Source organism: Torulaspora globosa, chromosome 4 (genome assembly GCF_014133895.1).
Source record: "Torulaspora globosa chromosome 4, complete sequence".
NCBI lineage: Eukaryota > Fungi > Ascomycota > Saccharomycetes > Saccharomycetales > Saccharomycetaceae > Torulaspora > Torulaspora globosa.
The window spans coordinates 864,917-886,313 of record NC_050730.1 but is presented as its reverse complement, the minus strand read 5'-3'; the positions used below and the strand labels follow the sequence as shown (position 1 = coordinate 886,313).

The window sequence follows — 21,397 nt, the reverse complement described above, 5'->3', positions numbered from 1 at the left end:
TTACCTGCTCTTCACAGTATAAGAACAATAGTTACTCTTCGTCTAACTGAAAAATTACTATGGTTAACCGTATATAGTACAGACTTCCACGTGATATCGGCAAAGGCCCGTTATGGTGGCCAGAAGAGCTCTTAGAGCGGCCGATTAAGCTCTAGCTAGCTGCCCGAGCTTGTTTCTTGTCCTTCGCTGTCTCTCTGGCTGTCATTGGCACCATCGGTTTCCTATTCGATGCGAGATCGCGTTATATAATGCCAAACTCGCCTCTCATGGCACGCTGCTTCAGGTCCCACAGAGACATCTTCTCGTCCTCAGGCAGCACAGCTATCTCGCTGTCGCTCAGCTGCAAGACCCTGCTCAGCAGCTCTCTCTGCTTACTCTGTGTCTCGGGATCGGCCGCGGGGCCGTCTCGCGGACCATGGCCGCTGGCATTTCCGGCATCAGCATCGCTCTTCTGCGCTGCCAGCTGTGTCAGGGCGTCGACCTTGCTTATACCGTTCGTCAGCAGCAGTTCGACCGCATCCTCTGGGTTGTGGCGCGACCAGTCCTGGAAGACTCTCAGTAATTGTAGCTGCTCCGCCGGCGTCTTCTTGGCCAGTTCGCTTGAGATCATCATGGCAGGCGTGGTCATGTTGATATTGACGTCGATTCCCGCGGGTAGTTCGGGGAACTTCAGCTGTACAGGCTCGTCGGACGACTGGCGGCCGTGTCCCGTCTGCTGCTGTGAAGAGTCCGACACCGTTATATCGGAGCTAGAGGCGTAGCCACACTTGAGCAGCCTCGAGCCAAACTGGTATCCGTTCAGGTTTCGCACGGCGCTGGCACTGGACTCCAAATCTCGGAACTCCACAAATGCGTACCCTTTCGATTTGCCCGTCTGCGGATCAAACATCATCTTCAGGTTCGTCACTGGTCCAACATTGCTGCACAAGTCCAGTATCTGCTCTTCGGTCTGGTCGTAAGGAATGGAACCAAGATACACCACTCTGGAAGGTGCGTTGTTTTGGGCACCGCTGTTTGACGATCTATTCATGAGGAAATTGACGGTCCTGGAGGCCTTATAGCGGTTTCTTCCACCAAGTTATGCTAGAGTTCTTGTGTAGTGAACACTTAGATTTTTTACCTAGAAGGCGATGGACCTGGCAAAATGCTCAACTTCTACAACTGTGTTCACATAGATAGAAAGCTTCTAGCGGGTATCGAGGCCTGTGATTGCACTAGCATGGATTCGAAGGAAGTCAGTGTCCAAGTGAGAAATCTCGAAAAGTCCAAGACAAACGATGAGGTAGTATTGCAGATTCTTCAGACGCTGGATCGTGAAGTGGTTCCCACCGAGAAGCTCCTCAGGGAGACCAAAGTGGGCGTGGAGGTCAACAAATTCAAGAAGTCAGCCAACGCGGAGATCGCCAAGTTGGTGAAGAGGATGATCGCTTCCTGGAAGGAAGCGATTAACAAGAGCAAAAAGGCGAGACTGCTGCAACAGCAGGCGTCCCAGCAAGACCAAGGCAGCTCAAAACCGCCGGCAGAGAGTCCAGACGGCACCGAGGCCAAGAGACAGGATAAGTTTGTTTCTACGAAGCCCAGAAATAGCAAAAACGATGGCGTGAATACGACCATCTACAACCACAAATTGCGTGACATGGTGGTCAAAGCCCTCTACGATGCGCTGGCAAAGGACAGCGAACATCCGCCAAAATCTATCTTGCAGACGGTAAAATCCATCGAAGACGAAATGAACAAGCTGAATAACTGCGACGAAAACGAAAAAGCATACAAGGACAAGTACCGTATCATCTACTCCAACATCATCTCCAGGAATAACCCGGACCTCAAGCACAAGATAGCCGGCGGCGACATAACGCCCTTCTATCTGGTCCACTGTGATCCGAAAGAGCTGGCTCCCGAGCACCTCAAGAAGAAGCTCGAGGAGATCGCCAAGCAGAACCTTTTCAACGCCCAGGGCGCCACTGTGCAGAGATCCGTCACAGACAGGTTCACTTGCGGCAAGTGCAAAGAAAAGAAGGTGTCCTACTACCAATTACAAACAAGATCTGCCGATGAGCCTCTCACAACTTTCTGCACCTGCGAGGTGTGCGGGAATCGGTGGAAATTCTCCTAGTCCTGCTCATAGCTTCTCATCAATAGCCTACTATATAGACTTACGAATCGTTCAAGTATCGGAGAGCCCTGGCATATGATTAAACGGCAAAGAAGTCAGTCGATGGCAAAATGTGTCAAATTTTGACTTTTTTGCCAGTGTTCTTGGCAGCGACGCAAATTCTTGGCGAGGAACCACAGTTTTTAATGGCAAGGCACTATTATCAAGCAAACCAACTAGCTGAATGATGTTGGCTTCTGGGATGCTAGTAGCTATTTAAAACGTGTAAAATTTTCTAACGCTTGGATGGCTTCAAAGTGCCCAAGAATAGTTGATTTGGCAACGACTGCCAGGTGTGGGAATCGCTAGGTGATGCAGTCGGAAGGATCTCCTCTTGTAAGCAAGAGTTTGGACGAGGAATCTCTGGGGAAGGTGGTAAATAATGGCGCTGATCGGAAGAATTTCCAGACTACTGGAGTTTGCGAATTGACGAATTCAGCCAGTGACGCTGGGCTGGAAGAGAATGATACAATACGAGAACACCTGAATCGTTCGCTAAGTCCTAGGCATATCAACATGATAGCCGTGGCAGGTGTGATTGGTACAGGGCTGTACTTATCGACAGCGAAATCATTGCATGTTGGTGGCCCCGGTTCGTTATTCATCAATTACAGCATAATGGGCGGCGTGGTGTATTTGACGATGCTTTGCCTGGGTGAGATGTCGACCTTTATGCCGATTAGCGGGTCTTTTTGCTCGTACGCAAAGAAATTTGGTTGTGAGTCTTTTGCGTTTGCCCTGATGTGCAATTATTGGTTCAACGATGCAGTTTCGGTAGCCAGCGATCTGACAGCGATGCAAATAGTGCTGGATTATTGGAACTCATCGCAGCATCATTTCCCGTACTGGGCTGCTTCGCTGCTGTTCTGGGTGTTTCTGCTGGCGCTGAACGTTGTTCACGTCAGGATCTATGGCGAAGCAGAGTACTGGCTGGCCATGTTGAAGGTAATTGCAATTGTGATCTTCTTCGTCCTCTCGATTGTCGTTAACGTTGGACACAATCCTGAGCACGAGTACATCGGGTTTAGGAATTGGAGCTATCGGGAGGCGCCATTTGTCAATGGGTTCAAAGGGTTCGTCTCCATCTTTGTCAGCTCCAGTTTCTCATACGGTGGTACTGAGAGTATTACTCTCACAGCTGGTGAAGCTTTCAATCCGGTTAGAAACACTCCCAAGATCATTAAGACCGTGTTTTGGAGAATCTTGATCTTTTACGTCGGAACAATGTTCTTCATCGCCATGAATATTCCCTACGATTATCCAAACTTGAGCACTAAATCAGTTATGACTTCTCCATTCACAATCGTTTTCCAAATGGCTGGTTCCAAGGCGGCAGGTTCGTTCATGAACGCTGTCATTCTGACAAGCATCATTAGTGCCGGAAACCATGCATTGTTTGCTGGCAGTAGAGTGCTTTTCAACATGGGATTGGAAGGATTTTTCTTCCCCAAGTTGGTCACCAGGACCAACAGGTATCGGGCGCCTTACGTTGCTGTCATATTGACTTGGGCCGTCGGAGGACTTTGTTTCGGTGCCAGTTTTATAGGCGCTGGCACCTTATGGACATGGTTACAAAACATTGTGGGAGTCTCGAACCAAATCGCCTGGTTGTCGATCGCTGTGACCTCCATCAGGTTCAGAAAGGGCCTGGCGAAGCAGGGCAAAACTCACCAACTCGCATTTAAGAATTGGACGTATCCATATGGTCCGTATTTTCTGGTCTTTTTCGTGACATTGATCATCCTTGTGCAGGGCTGGTCGGCATTCGATCCCTGGAGTACTTCCGATTTCTTCTCGTACTACCTGGAGCTGTTCGTATTTCCAGCATGCTGGCTGGTATGGTGGATTTACAAGAGGGACGATTTTGTGAAGCCTGAAGATATGGATTTTGTCACAGATAGATACGTCCAGAGCCCTGAAGAGGTAGAACTGAATGCGAGACTTGATAACCTGCGAGGCTATCCAAAATATAGACAGATCATAGGTGATTACTTCTTCTGATATTGTAGAACATATTTGTACTTTAAAATAATCGAAATGGTATTCCTTCGTAATTTAAAGTAAATTGTCAAGTGAAATGGACTATATAAAGGCTCTTCAGGAAAGGGTCTTGGGCTTGTCAATGGTTCCGATGCTTTTAATCATTTCATCAAGACGGCTATAACTTGAAGATAGCGGACACGGTGACAAACTCAAAAGGAAAGCATGGCAATGATACGGTCAAGGTTAGCTATCGGATTGGTTAACACTCCTAGAGTTGGTCTGAGACCTACAGGGACGGTGTTGAGTTCTTCGATTAGGACTTACGCTCAATCATGGGACGGCAGAAAACCTAACGAAAAGATCGAAGCCCATATGAAGGTTCAGAAGCTGATGGACGACATCCATGCACATCCCAAAGTTATGGAGAAATTGAACGTTGTCAGCGAGATTATGATTTCGAAAGGTTTAGCTAGCGAAAACTCCGCCAAGCCTCTAGGGCCTTGGCAGATGATCAAGATTTTGATGGACAAAGACTTAAAGGTTGCCATGAACGACTTCAAGACTGAGCTCGAAAGCGCAGGCATTGATCTCGGTCCTGATCAGCTGGGACCGTTGATGACAGTGCTGGGAATCGAGAAAAAGAGGGACGAGTGATGAAACACCTAAAGCAAACGGAATTTAATCTCTATTATTTTACGTTTATACTTGTGCATATTTATGACAGCATGTCTTGTTATTAAGCGAAGTAATTCAGCAAATCAATCTTGGTAACAATGTGAATTGGCGTCAGACCATCAGTGATAACCGCAGAAGAATTCTTTTCGAAGAATTTGTTCAGGTCCGATAATTTGGACTTGTCAGTGAATTGGATAAACTTCTTCTTTCCAGATTTGTTGTCGTTGTAGGAGGACACCTCATCGAAATTGTTCAATTTTTTGAAATCGAAGTATACGCCTTTGATGCTGTCTTCGAGGGAAGTACCGTTGGAGACCTTTCTCAGCAACTGGGACAGCGTGACAAGCCCGGTTAGTTTGCCATCTTTGGAGAGAACAGGCAATTGATCGAACGCGTTCTCTTTCAAAAGCTTGATAACTTCTGCGACAGTTGCGCTCTCTTTGACCGAAACGACAGGTTTCAACTTCAAGTCCTTGACAATGGCGCCGTTGAAAGGATCCTTCTTAGTCACTGTAGAAGCCTGGCTGACACGAGCAAGCACCTGATCATCCCACAACTCATTCTTCTTCAGCCACTCGTCGTCGACGAACTTAGTCAAGTACGATCTGATGGAGTCCGGGAAGATAAGCACGATCACATCTTGCTCGGTCAAGTCTGGACGATCCTCGACGTACTTGGTCAATGCGCTGAACGCACTACCGGACGAGCCACCAACCAGAACACCCTCGTTCGAGATCAGCTGACGAGCGTACTTAAACGCTGGCTTATCCTCGGTCTTGTACCAGATGTCTACCAGAGATCTGTCCAGGACGTTTGGAACAAAATCATAACCGATACCTTCCACTTTGTAACTTGGAGCCGAGGCGTCATTCAAAGACTGTGGCTGCGCCAAGATCGAACCCACTGGGTCTGCGCCTACAATCTCGATGGCCTCATTCTGCTCCTTCAGCCATTTGGCAATCCCAGAGATGGTACCACCGGTACCAGCACCTGCCACAACAGCCTTCAAGTCATCAAACTTTCCCAACTTCTTCAGCTGCTCCTGGATCTCCTTACCGGTACCGTAGTAGTGAGCGTCCGGGTTTCTAGGGTTGTTGTACTGGTCCAGAATAACAGCGCCTGGAATCTCCTTCTCCAGTCTTTGAGCCACACCAATGTGAGACTCTGGAGAGTCCCACGCGGCTTCCGTTGGCGTACGGATGATTTCCGCTCCAAGAGCCTTCAACACAGAAACCTTCTCATTCGACATCTTCTCGGGCAAAGTGATGATAGTCCTGTATCCCTTGATCGCTCCGATCAACGCCAAGCCGATACCAGTGTTACCAGAAGTTGGTTCGATCAACGTAGTTCTATCCGGATGGATTTCTCCCGCATACTCAGCATATTCGATCATAGACTTGGCGATTCTGTCCTTGATCGACCCACCAGGGTTGTACAGCTCCAACTTGGCGAAAATCCTTGGCTTGATACCCAAAGCCTTGGGCAATTTCTTAAGTTCCACCAGCGGAGTGTTTCCCACCAGATCTATAACATCAGTTCTCGTATCAACAGTCATTCTGTCCTTGCAAATCACGATTCTACACTAACTAAACACTCAACAGACACCTAGTCGATCGGAAGAGCTCTTCTACACTGATCTTTCTTATGTAACATCTACTGCTCTGCTCGACGGTCTTCTTCCTGCGATTACCATGCCACAGTAACAGAAATACACGTGACAAGTCACTTATCACCACAAGATGCGCATTACGAGATCTGGAGCCGTCTGGAGGGCCCACGAGGACCATTTCCGTGTCCCAGATGGCGTGGATCGATCTGTTCTCTAGCTGTCTTAGCAGCGCCGCATAGCGAGGTTCGCCGGTATCAGCGAAAACGGCTTCAAAATTCGCCAAATGTGCCGTCCGTTCAAGGCCAATTGCGGACGTCGAAGCTGGCCTGTGGTGTCGCAGTAGCATGTAGATTCAGTAGTTAGGAGTCGTTATTTACAATGGGCGGGGCAGCGTCTACTCGCTTAGCCAGTCGAGGAACTCGGGTGCCAAATAGGTGATGATCAGTCTTGCGCCGGCTCTTAAAAATCCTTGGTGGGACTCAAAGGCGATGGTCTTGAGATCGACGATGCCCTTGTCGGCGGCAGCGTGTAGCATGGCGTACTCGCCCGAGACGTGGTATGCGCAGATCGGCAAGTCCCTGCAGATCTCGCTTGCGTCGCACATGATGTCGAGGTAGAAGGTGGAGGGCTTGACGATGATGCCGTCGGCTCCCTCGGCGACGTCTCTCTTCAAAGCCCGGCGGGCGAGGCCTCTGCCGCCGGGAGGCAGCTGATAGCACTTGCGGTCGCCGTGCGATGGTGCAGAACAGGCCGCGTCGCGGAAGGGCCCGTACAGGTTGCCGCTGAATTTGGCGGCATACGACATGACAAAGGTCTTGTGAGCGAGTCCGGCCTTGATCAGTCCTCTCTTGATGTCTTTGATTCTGCCATCGATCATGTCGCTGGGTGCAACGGAGTGCGCGCCGGCCTTGGCGTAGTTGACAGCCACAGCGGCGATTCTCGACACGCTCAGCTCACGATTGATGGTCCCGTCATCGTACAGCACACCGCAATGGCCGTGAGACGTGTACTCGCAGAGGCAGACGTCACACATGATGTAGAGGTTCGGGAACTCGCGTCTTAGAAGCTTGATGCCCTGGATGACCGGGCCGTTGGGATCGTCTGCAGCGGTTCCGATCGGGTCCTTGACGCCTTCCTTCAGCGGAACCCCAAACAGGATCACCGCTCTTAAACCTTTAGCCACCAACGGCCTTAAGTACGAAGCGAGCTTGTTCACACCGAATCTCTTGATATTGGGCAACGACTCAATCGCGGTGCAGTCATCAGGGTCGTCAGAGATGAATAGCGGAAATATCAACATGTTCTTGGCCAACTGGCGTTCGTTCTGCCATTCTCTCAAAAGCGGATGGTTGTAGCCTCCGGCAAGAACGGAAGAAATGTCTGTGTGGTCGACGTCGAGGAATTCAGCAGTATGCATGGCTGGTAGCGGTTCAGCTGGATCGCACTGGCTGGTAGCTAGGCTAAAGCTGTGGTTATGGTGTTGAAATTTTACCACTATATATGCTATGAGATAGCGTATCTTCGCCTACGAATAGATGGATTGACTAGACTAGCACTAAGTTGAAGCAGTTCTAGCCCATTAGAGATCCGGCAATGTCGTATTCTTGCGAGGATGAGCACCACGACCATCATGGCCATGGACACAACCATACAGCACCGATTCCGACCAATGCTGAGCAGTCGCTCTATTCGTTCATCGATACGGCCAAAATCATCTGCCTCAATGCGGTGGCTCCGACGGTTCCCGGACAATGTGAGAGCTACAGGGGGTTCTTGAAGGACCAGGAATCGCGGTTCAACTGTGGTTACTACCTGCAAAGCGATGCGGACTGCCAGATGGTGGTGCATATACCTTTTACTGGGAACTGCAGATTATTCTCCATTATACTCAGGACCAACGCAAATGATGCAGGCGCTGAATTGAGCACGCCGAAAAGTATCAAACTGTTCAAGAACTTCAATAGAAACATCGACTTTGACTCTTTGGATTCGTCGAAGGAAGACCTGAAGATTGAGCATCCGGAAGATGTAGGTCTCAAAGATTGTCACGAGACGGAGAACGACGACGAAAGCACTTTTGTTGAGCACCATTTGCCCCGTCGCATCTTCCAGAACTGCTCGTCGCTCACGCTGTTCTTCGAGGATAATTGGTCCGGAGACCAAGACGAGCTTTGTAGGCTCTACTATTTGGAAGTTAGAGGCGAGTTCTCGGGACAAAAGGTGCTGAACAACGGCGTCCCAATGATGAATGTATATGAGGCGGCTCCTAACCCAGTCGACCACAAAAAGTTGGAAGCGGAACAGGATGAGCTCGGAATGGGAATGTAATAGCGCCCTGGGACGCTGCCGCCAGATTTTCACATAACAACGAGACTGTTTCCGTGAGAGCCGGTACTGGTTGCGATTCAGAGCTGCGTTCGCATTGCCATGGTTCTTTGCCAGGCGGATAGGAACCCGCCGGTGATGACACGAGGAAGAAGAGGGCCATTGGTCCCAATGCGGTTGTGAAGGACAGAGCATCAGCCGGCCATGATCCTGCCGTTGCCAAGAAAAGATGTTTGTAGGAATTTTTCTTTGTTTCATCCTATCTCATAAGCTAAGGCGAAGAACTAGTGCCACTATGTCATCGCACAGCCGATAATCGAGAACCTCAACGAATCGCTGTTGCCGGAACTGCTGCAGCGTTAATTGGGGTCGTGCGAGAAGTGAAGTGCCTACGAGAGCATTGTTCGAAGCATTCCCAGAAGAAATATTGCCATGGACATGTTATGAGAGAGATTTGTGGGAGATCATCGCGAAAAATATCGAAGTGGATCAGCTAATGGCCGTCGTCTGAGGGACGGTGTGGAGAAATACACTCAGATCGTCCGAGCTTTCTAGACTACACCATGCTGGCAATGAAACGCCAGATCGTACGCAAACGGCAAACTCCTTAATGCCAATGTTCAATACTAAGCGGCATTGCTATAAGCGCCTTTCCAGCGCCGCTAATCGATAAAAGGGCTCCAACCTCTTCAGCCATCTTGGGAGGTTGGGAACAGTACACCAACAGAGTCTTATGCGCTTTATAAGAACCAGCAACTTAAATTAACCTATCATAGCAGTTTTCATGTACGTTGTGGTAAGTAAGCCTGCTGACTTGCAATTCAGTTAGGGCCCATGATCAAGTTAAACATTAATATATGGGTGGTAAGTAGTGGCAAGTAGCCGTAAGTAGTCCTAGAACCAGAAAAGAAAATTCCTCATCAAATTATATGGTTGTTTGGCCGAGCGGTCTAAGGCGCCTGATTCAAGAGTCGGTTCGATTCTTGTGTGCAGCAAAACTGTGCACCTCGGAATCCTCAGGTATCGTAAGATGCAAGAGTTCGAATCTCTTAGCAACCATAATTTTTTGGCTTTAAGCAAAGTGCAGATCTGCGACAATTCCCTCATATATCCCTGGCCCACTGTTTCTCCTCCCCTTTACTGCCTATTTAACTGCACTGCCAGCTGGTAGACCCTTAACAATCACCGGAACCGGCTCGCCATCGGTATCATACACAGATAAATACGTCTCCGCCATAGTGTTTTCGTCCCGGTAGGTTATCCTCCCACCCTCTCCCACCTTCATCCTAGAGGATATATCTTCCCATTCCTGGGATTTGATCCTTCTGGTGGTTGGCTCGCTCGCTGGCCCGCTAGCGGATTCCAGAACCACTGTTTTGCCGATGAGACTAGAATCGAACTTGGCAAGTGTGAATGGACTCACTAGATTCTCTGAGGCACTCTCACCACAGATAATCATCCCTTCGCTGATTTGACCACGCAATTTGCATTTCTTCATATTATCGACGACCACGACTAGGCTTCCTTGCAAAGACTCACGAGATACGTAGTCGCGGATGCCGCTGCAGATTTGCTTCACTCTACCAGCCTGGTCCAGCTTGATTTGGGAAACATACAATTTCTCTGAATCAGGATGGTTTTCCACTGTCGTGGTGTAGCCTATCTTCAGATTGAGCAGATCAAAGTGGTAGTTTCTGACTGCAGGGGCACCAAACCCGCCATTGAGCACTGAGCCCAACCGCAATGGCTGGATCAAAGCTAAAGAACGAACCTTGCTCATCTTCTTGTCTTTTTTGACAGATTAGGCAATACCTCGAAGCGTTCTGGAAGGTCAAAAATTAGCGATGTGGAAAATATAACAATACAACAGTCACCTCGAGAATTCGCAAAAACCAACGCTATGAGAGATTACAAGTTGGTTGTGTTGGGTGCCGGAGGTGTTGGTAAGTCATGTTTGACTGTACAGTTTGTTCAGGGTGTATACTTGGATACCTATGATCCAACGATCGAAGATTCTTATCGGAAGACCATTGAAATTGATAACAAGATGATTAGTCTGGAGATTTTGGATACTGCCGGTGTTGCCCAATTTACAGCGATGAGAGAGCTGTATATCAAATCAGGTATGGGATTTCTGCTCGTGTATTCCGTTACCGATCGTCAATCTTTGCAAGAGCTCATGGATCTCAGAGAACAGGTTTTAAGAATCAAGGACATGGACCGAGTTCCAATGGTGTTGGTCGGCAACAAAGCAGACTTGACAGAAGAGAGAGCTATCAGCGTTGAGGAGGGGATTGAAGTGAGTAGCAATTGGGGGAAAGTGCCTTTTTATGAAACCAGCGCTCTTCTACGGAGCAACGTTGATGAAGTGTTCATCGATCTGGTGAGACAGATTATCAGGAACGAATTAGAGGCCGTCAGCGCACCGGCAACCCCTAAGGCTCAAACTAAGAGCGAAGCACCTGTTCAAGACAGAAGCGCAGGTCAAAGCAAGAATGTTCCCAGTGCGGCGAAGGCCAAGCAACAGCCAGCAAAAGCCGCTGCGACAAGAAGCAGGAATCCACCTTCTACTGAGACGAAGAAAAAGTCAAAGAAGAGGGGACCGTGTAGGATTTTATAGATTCGTTGAGTAAGGATAACGGAGTTTGACATAGCTGGGCATCTCTAGCCAGGGCGCCGAAACGAAGGCTTCTGTGCAGCTGTGCTGCAATACTGAGCTGCCTTAGGTATGGGAAAAATAAATGGACGCAACCGGAATCGAACCGATGACCTCTTCCTTGCAAGGGAAGCGCGCTACCAACTGCGCCATGTGCCCAATTGTTGGATTCTGTAATAATAGGTTACGGTATTATTCGTGGGTTCATATGGTTGATCCTGTAATTAGAGCTTGTGATAGTTTGTTCAATACTTGTTACTAACAAACTATATTTCTATCTTATTGAATCTGCTTCTCTGGACCTGGTTGGCTCTCTAATAGCTCTCAACTGGGTCCCTTTTATATGTTTCATTTGGAGTTCTCGTCAACTCGCCACTCGAGGCTTAGGCCCGATATATGGTTCTCCTATATCGGTCATGGACCTATGTCTTAGTCAGTCCCGTACTTGGCCAGACTCTCAATCTTGTCTTGTCGAGCCGGTATATCCAGCTCGTACTATTACAGGATTCTAAAGGTTTTATGATCGACTATTATCGGCCAAATTAGAGACAAGAACCAAACCGTTCCTTAAACGCAACTTAACGCCAATACCCCATGAAATCACATTTGTCATCTTTATAGCACTGAACGTTGGTGGTCAAATTGCGTAAATTGGATCTAGTAATATCAGACCTGACATCCTAGTCAGACTGTAGTCTCGTTTGCCTTTGTCAGACTATTCGACTTGGCATCAATGGATCACAAACAACCTGACTTCGTTATCTCACCAAGAAAGCCAGTGGAAGTATCTGGGTGGTAAGCTGAGTACTTTGGGTATCATCCCTCCATATCTTTTTTTGCATTGGTTTGGTAACTGCGATTGTTTTCTTAATCTCTTTGGAATTACTCTTCCAACAACTAAACAATTAATTGAGAGTGAAGCAAATAGTGCTAGTCAATTCATCAAAATATGCAAAATATGTAAATGAGTTATGTAAGCTAATGACCAGCATTACTATCGGCTTCCATTTTCCAGCTCCCCTTGAACATATGTTTCACGAAAGCCATCTCATCGGAACTCGATTTAGCCTCCATCTGTTCGACATCTGGCGAAAAACTAGTGATGGGCAACACTAAAATGTCGTCAACAACCACCGGCTTTGTCATCAGCGAGAAGAATTCCCATGGCACGACATTGTTAGATTGCAAGGAGGTTGAAATCTTCTTATAAAATTTCCTAGTGCTTTTGGTATCCAGCGGCTCATTTGAAGAAGCTTCTAGGTTGCCATTTAGTAGCAGAGCGTCCGGGTTCTCTTTGATCAGATTGTTCATGTATTCCAGAGTTATGTCCGAGAAAAGACCCGGTCCAGTCCAGTTCATGATATCGGTACCATCCACGTTCGAGCTCTTCTTTGCCACTTCGTGAGGATAGGTCTCATTCAGGCCCCTCCTATCCCTGTAATTAACGTTGTAGTCCTTGGCATGGCTGAGGTCGATCAAGGCCTGTGTTTGAGATTTGGTCGTCGAGACACTATTCAGAGTCGTTGCCGTTATATTCAAGATTAGCTCTCGCAGCACTGGATGGCCAGGTTTCGACTGAATAGTCCACTGGCAAAACTGAATTCTGCGAGCGTACCAATCATCCCAATCATGTCTATCGGGGTCCGCTTCAATGCCAATGACGAATCCCGGTTCGTCGTAACCACCGTTGTCATCTACGGCTTGCAGCTGCCCCCTCTTGGGATCATAATTCTTGTATGGAATTGGATTATTCTCACGTTTCAACTCGTTGAATTTCTCCCTGTCCAAGGAAGGCCATGCCCCCAGTGGCTTCAAGGGCACCGTGTCCATGTCGGAATAAATACCCCCTCTAGCGTACAGCAATAAGTATCTTAGAAAATCCGCCTTCAAGATGTTAACTGGCATTTCCTTGAACGCTTTTACCACCAACGGTACTTCCCCATACAGGTTCTCTAGCAACGGTATTATGTGGTCATCTGGTACCAAGGAGTACTCGAACGAGTCAGAATCCGCTCTTTCGGTCCAATCCTTCTGGTACGACCTGAACGCCGAAGGGAACTTTACCGACTCTGCTCCAACCTTCCACGTCTGCCATATTCGCCTCGGGATCGCGGATTTTGGATCGTACGGAAACGCATGCGACAACTGCTCCCGCAGATTCAACAGGGGACCATTACTTGCGGAGAATTTTTTCAGATTGATCCCATGAAGATGAGAGGTCGTTGGAAGCAGCACCTTACTCCCATTATTGAAAAATTTCCCATACTTTGAATTGCTAAAATGAATAATCAAAAGGGTGTACAAAATTGCAACAAATCCAATTACCTGCTTGGCTCTTCTGTCGAACAAAAATGGCCCTTTTGCCATCTTGCCCTGTCCGCGAGACCTGAACATCTGAACTGCCCTACAGCACAACTCTAGCTTCTTATAGCGACTAATCTTACAATGAGCTGTAACTACCCTGGCTGGAAGTCACATTCCCAAATAGCATACATATTCTGGACCCAAGCCCCAGCTGGCTTTTACTAGATGTACCAACACTGGGTCTCTGGACGCGAAGCGAGGCATGTCGTTCGAGTACCGGATGCAGTAAAGAGACAGCATCTTGAGTCTAGAACAAGACTCGAAAACGTCTGGGAAGAATGTCAGGTCTCTTTGGCGTTTGCCCGTGCAACGGTAAACAAGCTCAGAGCACCTAGGTCTAATTATATGACAGACGTATACAGTTAGATTAGCTTAACACCGTTTTCGGAGAGCTCCTTCTGAAGCTCCTTCATAGACTCGGGATCGCTGTGGATGGCTCTCGTGTAGTCCTTCAGGATATAGGTATTATAACCACGCTTGGCAGCAGAAATGGCTGTATGCTTGACACAGTAATCCAAAGCGAGTCCAACGACGTAGACATCGGTTATGTGGTGAGAGTCCAAGTAGCTGTTCAGCTCGGTCCTGTGGTAGTTCCATATGTCGCTGAATGCCGAATAGTACTCTCTATCCGCGAGGTAGCCCTTATTGACTATCTTGCAGCCGAGCTTTTGCTGTTCCTCCGCAATGGGATCAGCCAGTTGGCTGCCACGAGTCTCCTGGACGCAATGTACTGGCCACAGAGTGCCCTGTTTGGTCGAATCGTCGTTTGGGATAACCGATTTGTAGGTTATAGGAGAAAAATCAGGTTTCTTGTGTGTCCTAGCGAAGGAAATGTGGTCGTAAGGATGCCAGTCCCTGGTCATGATAACCCTGTGCCAATTCTGCTCTGTATCTTCGATTAGCTTGACCACAGGCCGGATGATCTCGTCTCCATGAGGGACCTGTAATGGTCCACCAGGCAAAAAATCATTCTGAATATCTACAACGATCAATGCTTTCACCGACATCTTGTCTTTCCTTGTCCTTGTTCGCTGTCTTTGACTACCCGAGCCAGCGCAGATGGGCAGCGAGGTTTATATAGCAGCTCGGCCCTTTCACCACAACCCCTGCCACTTATGGGCTTAGTTCATGCCGCTGGCGATACAAACTGGTTGCTAAACCGGTAGCGACCTGCCGACGGTATGACCCCCTGTTCGTGTTAAACGTCGTTTGACGATCCGGGGAAACTCGCACCTGGCTACTACTCGCACCACTGGGTGCCCAGCCATGATCGTATTTCGAAGAAAAACAGAGCAAACTGCCACTTCTTCGAGAGTCTGCTGACTCCACATGAAGGCCTCGATTCCAAAGCCCATATCGTTATGACTGGAAGATTCTGCAGCTAGCAAGTTGCGTACATTGACACAAGAATCGACGGTGGATAAGGAACTCGATTTTTTTAAGAGCATTGGATACAGTAATATCCACGATGCTGGACACAATAATTTCTGCTCATTGATTCTTGCTCATTATTTCTTGGCCCTTCGAGCCTGAAGCTTCCTGAGCAGCTTTGTAAGCGCGCCAGTAATTCTTAATGATACAAAGAAAAAAGCACAATAAATCCCAACAACAGAAGAGGTAGGCAGATGTGCGGCGAATGCAGGCCAATCGTCATAACGCTTACCTTTTTGATATTATCTGGAATAATTTATGCCGAATTTACGGGGATCCCAGGCAACCAACATCCACCAAATGGTCTGGTCGACGCAAAAAATAAGATTGACTATTCAGACCTTTCCATCGCGTTGATCAACGATTTAGTTCTCATAGCGCAGATATTTGTGACCTGCGTACCGACTGGAGCGCTGGCTCCAGTCGCGCCGAATTTCGTCAGAGTGTCATGTATGTTCAATTTATTAAGCGCACTGTCACTATTGGCATTGAGCATCCTTATAGGGTGGGACAAAATGGATGAGAGCCGAACCTTCAAGCTAAAGGTCAGACAAATTTTTGACTGCTGGGCTGCACGAAATACCCGTTATCCTCGTCGCAGCTTTAATCCAGAGGTAACAGCACTGTCACACGTCAGAGAGTTCTCCCACTGGCTCGACTTGCATTTCGACATATTCGTGAAGTCTGGCAACCAACGGCTTCTATGTGGTATCTTCGAGATGGGGGAAAATACCCTATTCAGCTATCCAGGCTTCACCAATGAACTGTGCGTCACTAAGGAAGGTTTAAGGAAACTTGGCGAGAACAGATTCTCGACATTGCCCTTGAACACGCTAAAGAAACTGACTCAATTTCTGATTCGTGGCGGATTGCTTAGAGCTGCGATTAACCCACCATTATTTCTTCTCTCGTCGATCCAAATCTTCGGCAACCTGACACAGGAGGTACAACAACGGATCTACCAAATGACCACTCTCATAGAGCAGGAAGCATGGAACGGCCGCGACATTGGTTTCACAATCCAGGAGGACCAAAAACTCCTGCTGACATTCAGATACAGTTCTCACAGGTTGGTTTGATGTTTTACCTGGTATAGCTGTTTTCTTCGGCGGCTGGCTGTGCCAGGGGAGTTTCATGTTACCTCGATACATAGATACATAAGACTTGAACAGCAAGCTTCGGATTCCAGTCTCATATGGCCATTGAAACTATCACCACGATGACAGACAATACTAAAGAGCCTAAAGACGCGTTTGTCCAGTCGCTGTTGGAGGCGCTTTTGAAGATCAGTGATCGCGGATCAGGTAACGATAAACAAAAGCTAATATTCAAGACTCTGGATGCATTAAAACTACTGTGTCCTGAAGATCTGGATGGACGGTTGTGCAGGGAGCAGATTGAGGGGATTGATATCTTTACACCGATTTTGAGTTGCGACGAATTGAAACACAAGTGGGACATTGTCGCCTCATATATGGCGATATGTTCGGTTCATCGCCAGTTACAGCCTTTGATAACAGGATCCATCACATCCTGGCGCGATTCCTTGCCTTCGGAAGAGATATCGCCTGTGAATGGGGATGACTCTTATAAGCGCGGCTTCTACTCAATCGTATCGCAGCTTACAGAAGTGGATGTGTTGAGGCCGCAAACTTTCGAGTACCTCAAGCTCAATCTGGGACCTACTTTGGTGGCATCTTGGACTCCACTCTGGCTGGAGTGGTTGGGAAAACGGAGACCAGCCTTGAGTGAGCTGGATTTGCTGGACGATTCGAAGGTGGACTTTTACATCGCCACTTGCGGCGAGGAGTTTGTGAAACAGTATGTTTGCAAGCGCAAGGGAGGCTCTTGGGAGTACTTGGTGTTCAAGATCTGTCTTAGAATGGTTCGGTTTCCGAATTGGATTCCGCAGTCGTCCTACAGGTTAGCGGTTCAACGAGTAGCTCCAGCACAATCGGAATTTGACGGCCTAACTTTTGCTGTACAAGTTGTCATGGAGGTTGTCGATCATCCAGAGTTGAACTTCTTCGAGACTCCACATCTAGCTTTGCTGCTGTCGGAAGCTTTGAAGAGGATGCAAAAAATTCCGTCTCATATCTTGCACGCCACCCTAGGGTCATTCTCTTGCGTTCAGAGCTTATCGGCGCTAATCAACATGACCCAATACCTGCTGGCAAAATTTTTGATCAATACAGGCGAAACTATTCGTTTGATCAACATGAAATCACAGATTGACGTTAAGCCTGATGATGGCAGTTGGTATAAATCGAAACCAAGCCTGTTCCAGATACCTCATTGGTTTGAAAAATCAATTATGCCGCCAATCCCTCCTATTTCGAAATCAAGCCTTATTTTCCAAAACAGCGCATCTGAATGGGAAGGTGGATCTTGCAGCATGGAAGCAGTGACAGATTTACTGCTCGATTCGCTCAGTACTGTATGCCTGATTAATGAAAGGATTTTAGAGGAATATCAAGAGTTAGATATCGATCCAATGCAACCAGATGACGCTGTGAAGGAGCTCCCCTCCGGTATTCTCCATAAGCTGAAGCAAAGCTACACCGAACTTTATCTGATACCGATCACGACAACTTTATTACTTTCTTGCCAGCTGAACACGGTGGAAAACAAACTTATTGGTAAAGCAAAGGCACAAACTTTGAGTCGTCTTCTCTATTTCCATTCCGTAAGAATCTGCGAAGAACTGGTAAGGATTCATGGAGCGGCTGGCTTGTTCTATCTGATTGACTTTGCAGCTAAAGTTTCATTGGAGGATTTGGTTTTGCAAAGAGTTTGGGTCGAGATATTGAATCACATATTCTTTCACAGTGCGCGCAGCCTCGCCAAACGATTTTTTGAGGATAGTGCATTAGTTGAGCGGACTCTGCTGGATTATGTCACGCTCTGGAATGATGGTACCGAAGCATTTGAGAATTTTTTTGTTCATCTCTTCAACCAAGCACAGCCAACTATTGAGACTATCTGCATCGAACTTGATGATCTAATCAGGCTATTGCCTGATGGCGAGAAGATTCTGGCAAAGAGCAGACCAAGAGCAGCAACAGGAAAAGCACACGTGAGGCAATCAAACACACTGTGTGAAACAGAAGTCTTTATGCCTAGCGTCACTAACACCCTCCAGCAGAACAAATATGACCCATATTCTGCGGCGCCATTTGTACCGGCCAAGAAATGTACTCGCAGTTTACTTATGAATGCAAAGAGCAAAGCAGTTGCTTGCGGATTTCGAGCTGTTAACCACGACAGCAGTCTCCCAAACGAATCGACTTCAAGTCAAATGTTAACCCCCACCTCGTTGCATAACAATGCGGAAATGCGCCACGCTGGAGTAAATGATCACTTAACGGCCAACACTTCTGCAGAAAAGTTCAGTTTCGATTTGTGCAGTCCCAATACTCGGTTGGACTCGACACCGAGGACACCTAATCTAGCGACATCGACCTTGTTCAATAGTCCCTGGAATGATTCGCCAGATATTCATTCTACTCCAAGTATATGCAAGTTTGTGAGTACCGGCAAGAACTATATTCTCGGAGGTCACAATCGTATAAGGAATAACAGTAGGGCGCAATCGATTCACATTGACAGTTTCGACAGTGAAAATTATGGGACATAAATTCGCTATCAGGTTGAACCATTAGAATTGTTGCCTTGAAATCCCTGAACTTGCGTCAAATCGGCTGACAGCTCCCAGAGCGCCAGCCTGTCGTTGGGGCTGGAGATCGATGAACGCCACAAATCTTTTTATACACTTGCCAAAAAGCTTAACATTAATGCTGCGACGAATGATGATGCTTTAATCCACTTTAGAGTTCCTGACTCACTTTCTAAAAGGATGTTTATCAATAACTGCTAACGATTAAGGCTAGAGTGCTTAATTACGCTTCGCTTTTATTTATTATAGGCTCAGCAGAGGGTAACATGTTTGAAAAATTTTAATACCGAAGGTTCATCTCATCTCATCTCATCTCATCTGATATATTATGGTGGATGCTTAGAACAGAGGGCATTTTTCTACTTGCTGCTACACTGTGGAAACGAAATGGTGTTGAAATCTACATCCGCCAGTGATATATCTGTGTATCAGGTATCGGGTACCAATGTCGCTAGGTCTTTACCAGATTGGATTGCCAAGAAGCGTCGAAGAACATTGAAAAATGATTTGGACTACCAAAATCGTGTGGAATTAATACAGGACTTTGAGTTTAGTGAAGCATCGAATAAGATTAAGGTTACGCCTGATGGAGAGTTCGCCATGGCTACAGGTACATACAAACCTCAAATTCATGTGTACGACTTTGCCAATCTTTCGTTGAAATTTGAACGCCATACCGATGCTGAAAACGTTGATTTTTTGATCTTTTCCGATGACTGGACAAAAAGCGTACATTTGCAAAATGATAGGAGCATACAATTCCAGAACAAAGGCGGCTTACACTATACGACACGGATTCCAAAATTTGGCAGAAGTCTAGCTTATAATAAAATGAACTGCGATTTATACATTGGGGCGAGCGGAGACGAATTATACAGACTAAATTTGGAACAGGGACGATTTTTGAACCCGTTCAAACTTGAAACGGAGGGCGTGAACCATGTGTCAACGAATGATATAAACGGGTTAATTGCAATAGGAATGGAAGATAGTATTGTTGAATTTTGGGATCCAAGAGCACGTTCTCGCGTATCTAAACTATACCTAGAGAATCAGTTTGACAACTCGCCATTTCAGGTCACGACAACCAGCTTCCGAAATGACGGCTTAAACTTTGCTTGTGGTACTTCAAATGGCTACTCATACCTATACGATTTGCGGTCTCCAGAGCCGTCGATTGTGAAGGATCAAGGTTATGGCTTCGAGGTCAAGAAAATAATATGGCTGGACAATCTCGGCACAGAGCACAAAATAATGACATGCGACAAAAGAATTGCGAAAATATGGGATAGAATAGATGGGAAAGCTTATGCGTCGATGGAACCGAACGTCGATATAAATGACATAGAGCATGTCCCAGGAACGGGTATGTTCTTTATGGCCAACGAGGGTATACCGATGCATACATACTACATTCCAAACCTTGGTCCTTCTCCACGCTGGTGCTCCTTCTTAGATTCGATTACTGAAGAGCTAGAAGAAAAACCAAGCGACTCAGTTTACTCGAATTACAGGTTCATTACCAAGGACGACTTGCGAAAATTGAATTTGAACCATCTGGTGGGCTCCAACGTGCTCAGGGCCTATATGCACGGGTTCTTCATCAACAGTGAATTGTACGATAAAGTTGCTCTTATCGCTAACCCAACCGCCTACCAAGATGAGAAGGAGCGTGAAATTCGTCGTAGGATTGAGAAAGAAAGAGAATCTAGAATCAGAACATCTGGCGCTGTCAAGAAAACCAAAATCAAGATCAATAAATCGCTGGCCGACAGAATCTCTCAAAAGCGTGGTGATTCCGCCGCTGAAAAAGTGCTCACTGATGATCGTTTCAAGGAAATGTTTAAAGATGAAGAGTTCCAAGTTGATGAAGATGCATATGATTACAAGCAATTGAACCCGGTGAAGTCCGCCAGAGAAACGGAGGAAGGTGCGGCCAAACGTATCAGGGCCTTGACCGCTGCTGAAGAATCTGACGAGGAGAGAATTGCCGCTAAAGACGGTCGTCGTGTTGATTCATCTAGTGAAGAAGAGAACAGTGAGGATGAAGATGACAATCAAGTTCTGAATGAAAAGGAAGAAAAAAGGAGACAGAAACAATTGAAAGCAATCGAGCGCAAGAAGAAGGAGAGACGTGATGAGCAGCAATTCATGAACGAGATGAAGGTAGGTTCAATAGTGATAAACGACGTAGACACCAGTAAAGTTACTTTTGATCAACAAGTGCGTCAAATGCTCGACAGCGAGAAAGGAAAGAAATCGAGCGATGAGATTTTGCGCCGCTCACACCTCGGTGAAGCTGAGCTGACATTTGTGCCTAGCAAATCTTCCCAGAACAAGCCAAAGAGGAAGGCAGAAATAGCTGATGAAAATGAAACTGACCGAGAGGGAACCAGAGATCGTGGCAGAACGAAACCAAGATTTGAGGGCAGGAGGCGTGCAAGTAAGAACGTATTCCGTGGTATGTGAATAGTCAATACGATCAGCTTATAGGTTATTTCACTTATAATAGTAGCATTATAG

The 21,397-nt window shown here is 47.0% G+C and overlaps 14 protein-coding genes and 2 non-coding genes across 16 annotated transcripts; 9 read left to right on the top strand and 7 right to left on the bottom strand.

The window, feature by feature from the left end:
• Window positions 1–241: 241 nt before the first annotated feature.
• On the bottom strand, window positions 242–1,030 carry RNA15 (Rna15p; the record flags this gene model as incomplete). Its single annotated transcript, XM_037283748.1, has 1 exon — window positions 242–1,030. One exon carries the CDS (start codon window positions 1,028–1,030, stop codon window positions 242–244), a length of 789 nt encoding a protein of 262 aa, XP_037139644.1.
• A 114-nt stretch (window positions 1,031–1,144) lies between these two features.
• Window positions 1,145–2,116, top strand: DST1 (transcription elongation factor DST1; the record flags this gene model as incomplete). The annotated part of the gene is made up of 1 exon (XM_037283747.1): window positions 1,145–2,116. One exon carries the CDS (start codon window positions 1,145–1,147, stop codon window positions 2,114–2,116), a length of 972 nt encoding a protein of 323 aa, XP_037139643.1.
• A 351-nt stretch (window positions 2,117–2,467) lies between these two features.
• On the top strand, window positions 2,468–4,156 carry HG536_0D04900 (uncharacterized protein; the record flags this gene model as incomplete). The annotated part of the gene is made up of 1 exon (XM_037283746.1): window positions 2,468–4,156. The coding sequence occupies one exon, from the start codon at window positions 2,468–2,470 to the stop codon at window positions 4,154–4,156; it is 1,689 nt and encodes a 562-aa protein (XP_037139642.1).
• Window positions 4,157–4,360: 204 nt separating this feature from the next.
• DPC13 (Dpc13p) lies at window positions 4,361–4,792 on the top strand (the record flags this gene model as incomplete). The annotated part of the gene is made up of 1 exon (XM_037283745.1): window positions 4,361–4,792. One exon carries the CDS (start codon window positions 4,361–4,363, stop codon window positions 4,790–4,792), a length of 432 nt encoding a protein of 143 aa, XP_037139641.1.
• Window positions 4,793–4,874: 82 nt separating this feature from the next.
• On the bottom strand, window positions 4,875–6,368 carry CYS4 (cystathionine beta-synthase CYS4; the record flags this gene model as incomplete). Its single annotated transcript, XM_037283744.1, has 1 exon — window positions 4,875–6,368. One exon carries the CDS (start codon window positions 6,366–6,368, stop codon window positions 4,875–4,877), a length of 1,494 nt encoding a protein of 497 aa, XP_037139640.1.
• A 448-nt stretch (window positions 6,369–6,816) lies between these two features.
• Window positions 6,817–7,839, bottom strand: HEM2 (porphobilinogen synthase HEM2; the record flags this gene model as incomplete). Its single annotated transcript, XM_037283743.1, has 1 exon — window positions 6,817–7,839. One exon carries the CDS (start codon window positions 7,837–7,839, stop codon window positions 6,817–6,819), a length of 1,023 nt encoding a protein of 340 aa, XP_037139639.1.
• A 176-nt stretch (window positions 7,840–8,015) lies between these two features.
• HG536_0D04860 (PITH domain-containing protein) lies at window positions 8,016–8,750 on the top strand (the record flags this gene model as incomplete). Its single annotated transcript, XM_037283742.1, has 1 exon — window positions 8,016–8,750. One exon carries the CDS (start codon window positions 8,016–8,018, stop codon window positions 8,748–8,750), a length of 735 nt encoding a protein of 244 aa, XP_037139638.1.
• Window positions 8,751–9,678: 928 nt separating this feature from the next.
• Window positions 9,679–9,806, top strand: HG536_0Dtrna11L. Its single transcript has 2 exons — window positions 9,679–9,717; window positions 9,762–9,806. It is a non-coding gene; the product is annotated as a tRNA-Leu (tRNA).
• Window positions 9,807–9,891: 85 nt separating this feature from the next.
• HG536_0D04850 (uncharacterized protein) lies at window positions 9,892–10,527 on the bottom strand (the record flags this gene model as incomplete). Its single annotated transcript, XM_037283741.1, has 1 exon — window positions 9,892–10,527. The coding sequence occupies one exon, from the start codon at window positions 10,525–10,527 to the stop codon at window positions 9,892–9,894; it is 636 nt and encodes a 211-aa protein (XP_037139637.1).
• A 120-nt stretch (window positions 10,528–10,647) lies between these two features.
• On the top strand, window positions 10,648–11,367 carry RSR1 (Ras family GTPase RSR1; the record flags this gene model as incomplete). Its single annotated transcript, XM_037283740.1, has 1 exon — window positions 10,648–11,367. One exon carries the CDS (start codon window positions 10,648–10,650, stop codon window positions 11,365–11,367), a length of 720 nt encoding a protein of 239 aa, XP_037139636.1.
• A 122-nt stretch (window positions 11,368–11,489) lies between these two features.
• HG536_0Dtrna5A lies at window positions 11,490–11,562 on the bottom strand. Its single transcript has one exon. It is a non-coding gene; the product is annotated as a tRNA-Ala (tRNA).
• Window positions 11,563–12,381: 819 nt separating this feature from the next.
• On the bottom strand, window positions 12,382–13,797 carry OCH1 (initiation-specific alpha-1,6-mannosyltransferase; the record flags this gene model as incomplete). The annotated part of the gene is made up of 1 exon (XM_037283739.1): window positions 12,382–13,797. The coding sequence occupies one exon, from the start codon at window positions 13,795–13,797 to the stop codon at window positions 12,382–12,384; it is 1,416 nt and encodes a 471-aa protein (XP_037139635.1).
• A 332-nt stretch (window positions 13,798–14,129) lies between these two features.
• PNC1 (nicotinamidase) lies at window positions 14,130–14,774 on the bottom strand (the record flags this gene model as incomplete). The annotated part of the gene is made up of 1 exon (XM_037283738.1): window positions 14,130–14,774. One exon carries the CDS (start codon window positions 14,772–14,774, stop codon window positions 14,130–14,132), a length of 645 nt encoding a protein of 214 aa, XP_037139634.1.
• Window positions 14,775–15,392: 618 nt separating this feature from the next.
• HG536_0D04810 (uncharacterized protein) lies at window positions 15,393–16,277 on the top strand (the record flags this gene model as incomplete). The annotated part of the gene is made up of 1 exon (XM_037283737.1): window positions 15,393–16,277. The coding sequence occupies one exon, from the start codon at window positions 15,393–15,395 to the stop codon at window positions 16,275–16,277; it is 885 nt and encodes a 294-aa protein (XP_037139633.1).
• Window positions 16,278–16,393: 116 nt separating this feature from the next.
• Window positions 16,394–18,835, top strand: VIR1 (Vir1p; the record flags this gene model as incomplete). The annotated part of the gene is made up of 1 exon (XM_037283736.1): window positions 16,394–18,835. One exon carries the CDS (start codon window positions 16,394–16,396, stop codon window positions 18,833–18,835), a length of 2,442 nt encoding a protein of 813 aa, XP_037139632.1.
• A 426-nt stretch (window positions 18,836–19,261) lies between these two features.
• ENP2 (ribosome biosynthesis protein ENP2) lies at window positions 19,262–21,343 on the top strand (the record flags this gene model as incomplete). Its single annotated transcript, XM_037283735.1, has 1 exon — window positions 19,262–21,343. The coding sequence occupies one exon, from the start codon at window positions 19,262–19,264 to the stop codon at window positions 21,341–21,343; it is 2,082 nt and encodes a 693-aa protein (XP_037139631.1).
• Window positions 21,344–21,397: the final 54 nt, after the last annotated feature.